At 39.1% G+C, this 11,322-nt stretch overlaps 1 protein-coding gene across 6 annotated transcripts in view; it reads right to left on the bottom strand.

Annotated features, from left to right (window-relative positions):
* Window positions 1-741: 741 nt before the first annotated feature.
* The window catches only part of KIF26B (kinesin family member 26B), a 406,835-nt gene continuing 396,254 nt past the window's right edge, over window positions 742-11,322 (bottom strand). For all 6 annotated transcript variants that reach the window (XM_061624637.1, XM_061624633.1, XM_061624632.1 and 3 more), the window contains 3 exons: window positions 6,553-6,752; window positions 4,421-4,571; window positions 742-2,788 (listed from right to left, as the gene is read on the bottom strand). In XM_061624637.1, coding sequence (XP_061480621.1) covers window positions 2,640-2,788; window positions 4,421-4,571; window positions 6,553-6,752 — 500 coding nt within the window. In that variant the 3' untranslated portion in view covers window positions 742-2,639. The remainder of the gene's footprint in view (window positions 2,789-4,420; window positions 4,572-6,552; window positions 6,753-11,322) is intronic.

The raw sequence follows: 11,322 nt of genomic DNA, 5'->3' as shown, positions 1-11,322 counted from the left end.
CTGAAGGTTCCACATGACTAGTTGTAGCCATTTATAAGACATAGCTTCCATGAGTTTGTCTAATCCCGTTTAAAGCCATCTTAATTTGAAGTCATCACCACATCATATTGTGTAAATTCCACAAATTACAGACTATCTATGTTGATTCTATGTGAGAATCTAGTCTCTCTCTCTATCTCCCCTCTCTGTAGGTTTTTGACTTTTTCAAGCTTTTATAAGAGCACTACTATGTGTTAGGGTCTTACCTATCAAACTGATGAACCCTTCAGCCTTAAGAATTATACAGGAAGTGGTTGAGAAACACTCAGGGAACATTTCTGAGAACTGAAGTAAATTGCTTTTCTGAAATGTTTGGCAGATAATCTTATAGAGAATTTTTAAAAAGTCTCTCTCACACACAAATCAAACAGTTAACTAGGAGATGGCACTAGGGCAAATTTAGCAATTCAGAGCTGAATGTGTTTTGTATTCACCTTTCAAGTGGATGAATTATGTTAGCAGATTCACCATGCCTGTTGTATGGACTAGCAGAGTTAGTAACAGTGGAGTAGGATTGGTGGCATAGAATCAGTGTCTCCTTTCCCTGAAGAAAATGTTGCACAGACATTCCCCACTAGACTTTAATGCATAGAAGTGAACATTGAATTTGTAGTGGTGGGTAAGATCTTGAACTTTTTTTTTGTAAGAGCAAAGGAAAAACCATAGATAGTAGCCGATCCTTCACATGCAGCCTATGTTTATTCCAAGCTAAGCAGAATTCACAACCCTCATATAAAACTCTGGTTCTAGATGCAAAAATAAAAATAATGGAACATTTTGAAATCAGTTTATCTATGAAAAAACACATTCGTTCATGGCTTTTTCTTTTTTGAAAACTACACTGGAAAATGTTTCATACAATGATACTTTTCCAAAAAGTTACAAATTTTATAGCCTATCTATAGAAAGTGCAGGACTGTTACCCCCAACCTGTAGTGTGTCCGTCTTTTTATCTAATTATACTGGGCACAGAATTTTAGATACTGTATTCCCTTAGAGTAACAACTCTCTCTCTCTCTCTCTCTCTCTCTCACACACACACACACACACACACAAAGCTATCCACCTAGGGATGATTATTTCCTTTCTCCAAAGTCATATTTGCACTGTTGTGTCTTGCAATGCCAAGTGGACAGGATTAGGACTTCTACTTCCAGTTTTACTCCAGTTTTACTTTCATGGTCACATACCATCCAATAGTGCAGGGTGGAGAATCTGTGGCCTTCCAGATGTTGCTGGACTACAAATCCCATCATGCCTGACGATTGGCCATGGTAGCTGGTGCTGATTGGAGTTGGAGTCCAACAACATCTGGAGGGCCACAAGTTACCCACCCATGCAATAGTGTCCTACAACAGATCTACAATTGGAATATTTTCTGGGTGGGACTGGGCAGGTATACCACAAACTGGGGTCAAAACAACAGTTGATGTTTATAATGTTCAAGCCCTGTTTCTAAGTTTACTGAGTCATCTGGGCTGGCTACTCTTGGAGCTGAAAACAGAAGGCTGGAGTAGACTGATCTTGGTCTGATCTACCAAAACAATTATTATTTTCGTAGACCTTGCAGCTATAAGAAATATAGAATCATTCATAGTATCTCCTTAACCAAATACAGGCATCTCTAGGAAAAGACTAGAAGCACCCCAGAAAAAAAGAGCAAGTGGTCTACATGAAATAACAGAAATAGTAATAGCCTTCATTTGAACATCCATGAAAAGCTGTGGTGTAAGTATCACAATATGAGTGCCAACAGCAACTGCCCACAACAACAATAAAAAGCCACAGACACCAATTTTCCTAGCGAGATCAACTCAAGTCTTGTTATTTGCCAGAAAATCCACATTTATGTTGTTTAGTAACACAGCAGACCTCTCCTCCTCCATTACTCTCAGATATTTTGGGCTTAATCTATGAGCTTTACTTTTTTTTTCTTTGAGTGGCCTTACTCTGGCGTGTAACAATAAAAGACACTTAACATTTATTTATATGCTGTATCAGTTAAGAAATATCTCTACAAACACAAGTTACGTAGAAACAGCAAGTCAGAAATAGGATAAAACACCAAGAGAAGGGAAAAAACAGCCTGTAAATACATTTCAAAAAAATGTTTTTGATTTTTTGTCTTTTTCTTTTTCTTGACTAGCACCATCTGTACACAAGAAAGTATGAACAGAAATGTTTGGATAATAAAGATTTGCAAGGCACTTAAGACAGTCTTTCCAAGTATTTTTACTTTAATGGTGCTCTCAGCAGCGGTCAAGTCCTACACCTGCTCTTCCTCCCTCTTCCGTTACTGTTGAGAGGAAAAGTCACTTCTGCCAGCAGTTCCTATTTACAAACATGTCCTTAAAGGTTTCTCAAAGTGCTCTTTCAGGCCAGGAGACTCCACATCCTTATTTCTCAGGGTCTTTGCTTTTCATTATCATTGTCTAGTCAATTTATGTACGGCTCTTCGGCATAATGGAGGGGAAAAATTTCTTCCACAAACACAGCAAAACATGACACCAACCTTCATTCTCGTTCTAAGTCTTTGGGGTGATGTTGAAAAGGGAGAAAGGGGAGCGGCAGTAGTCCAAAACGGCCTTGAGGTTAATTCTTCATCGACGCCCAGAAGTGATGTCAAAGCAGGTGATCATCATGAGGTGGGCCTTGCAGTAGTTGACACGGTTCTCTAGTCGCTCAGTCACACACTCAAGAGCCTCCAAGTACTCTAGGGAATCCAAGTCAAATACTTGCTCCAGATCAACTGTGGGAAAGGAAATAAAAACTAGTGGAAAGAGTACAAACACAACACATTGCCCCAAATGGGACTGCAAGCCCGAATTTACTTGCTTTAAGGGCTCAATTACACATGCATTTGCACCATTCAGTGGATTGGATTTAAGTACTGTGAGTGGAAGGAAATAGGTGGGAGGTGTTCTGAAAATGGTTGAATAAGAGCAGTGGCAGATGGTGGCTCCATGTTAGTGGGGCAGTAGAACCCACTCTGAGTTTTACTACAGACTTTCAAGGAGCTGTCCAAAGTGCTAACTGCCACTGGATAGAATTTGTGTAAGAAATTGGGCAATGCTATCACAAGTAGATTCTATAGGAGGGCTCCTGCTTTTACTTGCACAAGCTCTTGTGCAGTGGAAGAACATAATTAGATTTAGTTTAGCTTTTCTTGTAAGCTTTTCTTTTATCTCTCAAGTTAAGAAAACACCATCTGCATGCAGAAAGATACCTTTGATCCCAACCCACTGTATCATCGCTTGATTGCTTAATTTTCAATTATTTGCAAGTGAACAGTGAAAATGGATGTGTCAAGTGATATCAAATCCCCTGCATTACATGATAAAAAATGAATTGATTATTTTATGGTCATTTCATAGCATATAAAAGACTACAGCCACAAAAATGTGCCATTCCAGTGGCAGAGAGGAGTTTCATCAGTGGGATGGCAAGCCCCCAGTGGAGTCCTTGGTACACCCGCAGAAAGCTCTATGGGCTTCGCTGGAACTGCAGGATCCCAAGCTCTATTGCTCTCCCCTCACCCACCAAAGAAGGCAAAAAACTACCGACTCTGGAGCTGGCATAGTGATTTTCCTTGCCATTGGTGTCAAATGGCAGTTTCTCTCCTGTGGGTTCTCCCTGCCACCACCTTAAGATTGCTCAGTAAAAGGTGTAATGTGGCACCAGCTTTTGTGGATTAAAGCCCACTCCATCAGATGCCCAACATATTATCTTTAGAGCTGTTAGAGTGCCGTGGGTAACACCAAGAAACCAGTAGCAAAATACTTTTCCTTTCCAGCTCAGGTACCCTCGCCTATTAATTTAGACAATTTTGGTTTTATCTTTTATAAATTTGGTTTTCTTCTTTAGAAGTATCCATAATTTGAATATGCGATTCTTTAATCTCTTTATGAATGAGTTGTATGAACTGTGTCCTTTTCTGACTGCATGTTAAGAACCAAATTAATCTATTACATAATCCATTTTAACCAAATTTGACATAAAGTATTATTTCACAGCAGGACCGTAGATTTATAGTATAATTCATACATCTGAATGATCTGAGGGCAAAAAGGGAGGGAATCTCATTTTCAGAAGCTCTGGAGTGAGACACATAAGCGTTAATCAGGTGGCGGCAATATTCCTCACCACAATGCTGTGCAATTTCTGGATTTGACTCTTAAGCAAATAGGCCCACTCGGTTCCAGTGTCACAGTTTAATCGGAATTATGCAGGAACAGTTTTAGAAACACAGTCCATCCAAATCTGCTCCAGGTCAAATGTCAGTTCAGACTTTGCTTATAAACATAATGGTTCAGGGCTTAGCTGCAGCACCAGTAAACTTTTGTGTCAATACATAAACCAAGTATAGGCAATAAAACCTTACATTCACTGAGCCATTTATTAGGATCCAGCATCAGGTACTGTTTGGTCACTTCCAGCTCCCTCATTAACCACTCGTACTTGGCCTTGACCTCTGCAATTCTCTGCTGCCGGTGCTCCAAGATTTTCAGTTTACCGTTGAAGCAAATCACCTCCTATCCAATAAGATATATGTATGTATTTATTATTACGGTCAAAGACCCAACAGATATAAAATTTAGCCAGGAATACAAGAAGTATAAAAACAGTGCATATTCATACAAATATGTTCTTAGTAAAAAGTTTTAAAACAGGGAAGGCTTTCTTAACATCTGGGCTAGATTAAGAAATTTAGCAAATAAGATATATGAAGAAAAGAGTCGGGGGGGGGATCAAGGCCAGATTAGATTTATCCTCCAAATTATCCTCCATTGATAGCAGTTACAGAAACGCAATAAAGGAAGCAATGGGAGGGGATTAATTAAACAAATAAACCTTTGACATTGAAGTAATAATTGGACCAGTGTGTTCTATTCAATGGCAGAGGTAGCTATCAGAGGTAGCCTTGTTAAAATACATTATTCAGATTTGTTGTATTCCAAGGGTTCCCAAACTATGGTCCGTGGAGATTCATTCTTGTAGTTCATGACAAGTTTGTGGATTTGTGACTGGAGACTGGAGATGGCACATCCATTACATTAAATACTCATATTGATTTTTTATTGTATTTTCATTGTTTCTTTTGTTTCTTATATATTGTATTTTATTTTATTACAATACATTTCTCTAGATATTCTGTTAGATCAGCAATCACATTTTTTTCTGAAGTGGAAACATTCAGCGTTGAGGCTACAACTCTCAGGGTCAAACTAGAACTTACAAGGGAACATTTGAGTTCCCAACTCTGTATTTTCCTCACAGCACTAACATAGGCGCTGGGGAGGGGGAAATTTGTAGAGAGAATTCTTTGGTAAAATAGATATACTTAACCCTCCCAACACCTATTCCTCCTGATCAGTGTTCTCTCCTGGCTGGTATTTGAAACGAGAAATGAATCCATCTGGGAGGAAAGTGGTGGTGGTGGTAAATCAGTGGACACATGAGATCAAGTGCTTTTTCCTCCTGCTCGCTAATTCTTCCCTGGTAAGTATTTGCCTTCATAACCCCATTATTGCAGATAGGAACATCTGTTAGCCCACATAATACCTAGTTTGGCTGTGAAACCTCTTGCTTCAGAGTGCACACACTAGGTAAAAGCTATACTCTAGAGTAAGAAATCTAGCCCTGAGACCCACAAATGTTCTGACAAAGCACCTCTAGAGCAGAGGTAGCCAATAAGGAGCTCTCCAGATGTTGGACTACAACTCCCATCATCCTTGATCAATGGCCATGCTGGCTGGGGTTGATGGATGTTTGAGTCAGGTTGAGGTCATTATATTGGCTACCCCTGCTGTAGAGTTCAGGCCATGGTTGTGTTTTGACACTCCCTACCTAATGGAAATCCAGTATCTCAGCCTATTACAAAGTTAGCATCTCTTCAAGGCCATTTTGTGGTCTGAATTGCCTGGTACACTCACAGTTCTCAAGGCAGAGATTTCTTATATGTTAAAGAAGCCTGACCTTCATGCACAGCTTTCCTCTCTGCAAAGTCCTTCCATTCTTTTCAGTGGAGGCTGCAACTCTGTACATACATGACTCATCTGCACATGGGGCTGCTTGCTCTGTTGAAAAGAACTGTAGGGCTGGAGCATACAGAAGCTCTCTGCCTATGTACAGAAGTAGATGTGGACTTGTGGTTTAGGGGCTTCAAATAGCGGCTCTTACTTTCCCTTAGGTTTCTCATACCGCTAGCAAAGGGAAACCCTGTTGGTCTATAATGTTAACATGTCTGTGTATAAATAAGCATTATCATTAGATATCTTTAATCACAACTTGAGTTTTAGGGAAGACCCAGAATATTCTAACAATACATAGATTATTGCATGGATTTCCTTGATTCTCTTTTAGGTGTGAATTTAGTTGGATATTCCAGCTGCAGTTTTAATTCTATGAGAATTATGTTTTTGTTTGTTCCACATATATGAATAAATTACAGTAAGATTTAATTGACATTTTTACAGTTAAAAAATGAAAATCAATTGATTAGGAAGGTCTCACATTGCTGTCCCCCATGCGCCATCGCTGGAGCCGCTCCACGTCATCAATCTCATAGACCTTGATCTCAAAGGGCTCTCCCATTCCTCTCTGGGAACTTCTCAGGGGTCCATCTACCCAGCGTACTGCTGGGCTGGTAGGTTTCCTTACAGGAGATGTTGTGTCAAGTGATAAAGCTGGGATGAGCCTCCGTCTCTGAGAACCTAACAATTTCACAATTATAAGGTTTTGTTATCAAGGGACAAAACTATCATTATTTTCTTCAAAGAAAAGTTTGTAACATGCAAGGGGACAAGAGCAGGAAGGCTACTTTTCAACTCTGAACATTACCATTAAATGTGCTATGATACTGCAGTCCACAAATCTTACATATATGTGTTGCTGTATTACATTTATCCCTTGCAAAACACATTGTTTAGCTCAGGGATTTGAAAACATTATCTCACAGTCTCCAGATTGGTGGATTCAAACAACACATGTGAGATGGTGGAGCCAGAACAAGACTACTTGTTTGTTAGCTGACTGTTCATGTTTAATTACTAAAGGGGCTCTTTGGCAGGTCACAGACCTCTGTGCTTCTCTTCAGGGCCTCCCCAGCAGGGCCTCCCCAGTGGATCTGAAATCATGGGCACACTGATATAGGGAGAGATGAAATCCGGATAACTGGGTCCCAAGCCGTTTTGGCCTTTGCACATCAAGACCAAAACATTGAATTAAAATTAGTGGGTAATTGGCAGCCAGTGCAAATCATTGAGGGCCAGTGTTACATAGCCTCTAAGCATCAGACCCAATAGCGCTCTGTGGCTGCATTCTGCACAAGCTGCAACTTCCAGACCATCTTCAAGGGTAGCCCCTCATAGAGTGCACTGCAGTAGTCTAAATGGGAGTTACTAGAGTACAGGTCACAGTGGTAAGACTATCCCTGCCTAGGAATAGCCATAGCTTGTAAACTAGCTGGGAATTATTGTCAATAAACACAACCAATGGAGAGAATGCAGTACACAAAACATATATTGGACTGATGAATAAGTGTTGGGTGAGCTAAGCAAGAGTATGCTGCCTGACCTACTCTAGACTCAAAACAGATTTTAAAAAACTAACAAACATTGCTTTAGGAAGGCCAAGGCCACGCACAGCAATCCTTGAATTAGTGCCTCCAATGCCACTGGAGTGGTCTTATTGGGGGACTAGGTGTGCAAGTCAGAGATTATGACCTTTCTGCATGGGGTACTGACTTCACGTAGAGTACTATAATTACTATGCTTGCTGCAGAGATATCCATCCATGCTTTGGAGAGAAATCAGGGTTTCTTAGTAATGGAGCATAATATGCTTGTGCCTAGCTGGTGCATTACAAATCACAATCCCAAAACAGCTGAACATTAAACTTTGGAATCCCTTACATTTTGAAAACAAATTTATTTCCATTATGACAAAAACAATGGGCAGAATTTTAGCCCTCCAGCTTGAGAATCACCATTTGGCCATTTGGCTTTCCCTGATACATATACTGCCAGGGGAAAAAACCCTGTCCCACTAAACAAAAATGTCATCATGCTCACACAGGCATTATAGCACAGAATGCTTTGTACAGATCATTGCTGAGAACACATATCTAATCACAAACAATCTAGGTGAAGGAAGAGAAGCTTGTCTGCGTGTGTATGGTTGAAAGTTGGAAAAAGGAGAGACAGTTGGGAGGGGGAGAAACCTCATAGCTGGCTTGTTTTCTGTTTGGTTGCTGCTGCAATGTACCTCGTAAAAGAGATTAGTACAATTTGGCCTAGATAGCCTGAGCCAGACTCTAGAATATCTTGGCTGTTAGAATATAGTCCTGTGACAATGTGGGAGGGAGCACTGTGTGAGCACACACAGATTTTTTAGCCCTACATAACAATTTAGACAACTCAGAAACAAATTGTTTAATATTAAAATACACTGCCATGAAGAATTGCCAAATGAGTGTTTGTTTCATTTTGAACACACACACCTCTTAGAAAACACTTGACTAGAGCCGGTCACCATCCACCCCTGCATATAAACAACAGATATTGCTACCTTAATGACTGATGTGGCAACTTGACAATTCAAAACAATATATGTGGGGAAACCTGGATATACTGATAATAAATTTGAAGTAGCATTCTGGTTAACATATATGTACAATAAACAAACATCTCTCCCATTGTCCATCACTTTTCTGAGAAACATTATCATTCCTTATACCCCACTCTGCCCCCGAAAAGCTCAAAAGAGGCTTACATGGGCTCTGAAGCAGCCTCCTGTTCAGGCACTGAATGTAGCCACTAGGCTGAGATCTTCTTAGCTTTAGCAGCATAACAGCATCATGGACCTCAGACTATTCTCTGTGCCTCAAGAACACCAGTATCCTACATATAATTTTAAAATTGTGTTTTAAATTGTTTTTAAAATATGTTTTTAAATTGTGTATTTGTTTTAATTTTTTGATTGCTGTAAACTGCCCAGAGAGCTTCGGCTATGGGGCGGTATACAAGTGCAATAAATAAATAAATCATACAATAGATTCAGCTAAGATTCTACAGCAAATAGGGATGGAAAGATCAGTTAATTTTGGTTCTCTCTGTTTCTCATTTTTCCAATCTGAAATTCAATTGTCCACATTTCTGCAGCAGTTTGCAATTAAAAAATAATTTTAAAAACCCTTAACATTTTAGTGTGATTCCCCCCCTAATAAACACATTTTGTATGCCGTTTTGACTAATATACACATTTTTTGGAACGTCTCTTAATACAATGCTTTTTTGTATGCTATTTTCACTCATATATCTATTTTATGCACACTTTCCCCTACTATATGCATTTTTGTAAACATTGATTGGAGAACTGCATTGCAAAATTTGGATAAGTACAAATTTCGAAGGATGGCTGTGTTTGGTTCTCATATTGTTTCAGAAAGTGAAAATTCTTAACTGCAAACTACTTTGCTAGTTTTGTGGAAAGTGACATTATATATACAGGATATCACAGTCAATCAATGTGGTCAGTGCTGAGAAAGATGGACCAATGGTCTGAGTCAACATCAGGCAGCTTCCTATGTTCCTGTGTTCTTCTGTTCTCATTTAAGAGAGACAGTAAAGTTTTTGTCTAGTTTCCTGACTGATGTGTCCTACAGCCAGAGCTTGGAAAAGTTACTTTTTTGAACTACAGTTCCCATCAGCCCAATCCAGTGGCCATGCTGGCTGGGGCTGATGGGAGTTGTAGTTCAAAAAAGTTACTTTTCCAAGCTCTGCACAGCCTTCCATGGCAGCTATTCATATACCTTATTTCTTTCTATGAAGGTGCTTCAGATGGAATTGACTTCATTTCAAGATTTATATCCTGCTTTCCCTCCAAAAGGAAGCCCAAAGTGGCTGCATACCCATACACCCCCAAAGCAAATTCAGTAGTATCAAAAATGAATAGGGTTGCCATATTACAGTTCCACAAATCCGGGCAGGTTAATTTGCATATTATGCAAATTATTTGCATATTATTTGCATATTATGCAAATATTTGCATATTAATATTTGGATTGTCCAGTTGTTTTGTTTTTGTGCCTAGGAATTACCACCAAAAACTGGGGAAAGATGTGAGAAATCTTTTTTTTTAAGCAACATTTTCAGCCTTAAATGCCTAGACTCTAGTTTCCAACACTATGGAGTATTTATTGATTGATTAAGATAATTTATATCCTGCCCTTTTGCTGTTAAAACAGAGCTCAGCACAGCTTACAAATATAATAAAAACAATAAAAATACACAATCAATATAAAAATATAATAAAAACACAAAATAGCAACAAACATAAAGTAAGTCAGGGCAGCAGCACGGTTAACCATAACATATACAATATATTTCAGAGATGTGGTGGGTGGAGAAAAACAAGCCAAAATGTTAGGAAAAGGAGTCTTTCACACCACATGCTCAGTTCTAAATACTGTTGCAGCAAGTTTTACAAGTTCCTCCAGTATTCCACTGGTGCAGGCACTCAGACATTCAAAGTATCTGTATGTTTCTTAGGTTTTATAAAGGCAGAGCTCTGCTTAACTCAAAATTTCTCAACCACATCTACACAGGTACCACCTCCATACTCAAAATGAAACTGGGCCTGGAAGTGTGCAACAACCCCACACATACCTTGCTAATTAGATTACCAATGCCAGGATGTCTGTCTTATCAACTACTCTCCTGCTCCCTGGGCATCATGAAAGACCCAGTCCTGGGCTCAGAAAGAAAATAAATATCTGGTCCTCTTCAAAGTATTGAGAAGCCTCTTGTTTTAATTGAAATAATAATTATAAATTCTTGTTCTTATCACTAATGGGAGTTAATTATCTTGCATATGCTGCTGTTGCTTCTATGGCTGTAACGGAGTGAGGTTAAAGATAAGTGAAATGCAAATAGGAAAAAAAAACACAGAAGGCAGTAACACTTTCCTAAATGTAATACCATACCAACCACAACAAGATTCCTATGAGTAAGGCAAAAAACTAAGCATCTCACAACCAGTCAGGATTCCTAACCAAAAACCAAAAATATGATAAATGAAGAAATATGTATATAAGCATGACTATCAAATATATTTATTATTTACACAAACTGTAAAGATATTTATAGTGCAATCCTAAGTTTATTTATTCAGAAGCAAGTCCCAGCATATTCAGTGGGGCTTACTCAAACAGGGACAGAACTGCAACCTCAAGTGATAAGCAACTTCATTCACACAACCCAAAATTCTGAATCATGCCACTTTA

This window comes from Rhineura floridana, chromosome 4 (assembly GCF_030035675.1).
Source record: "Rhineura floridana isolate rRhiFlo1 chromosome 4, rRhiFlo1.hap2, whole genome shotgun sequence".
Classification (NCBI taxonomy): domain Eukaryota; kingdom Metazoa; phylum Chordata; class Lepidosauria; order Squamata; family Rhineuridae; genus Rhineura; species Rhineura floridana.
The sequence above is the reverse complement of the archived record's forward strand: the minus strand, read 5'-3'. Positions and strand labels throughout refer to the sequence as shown.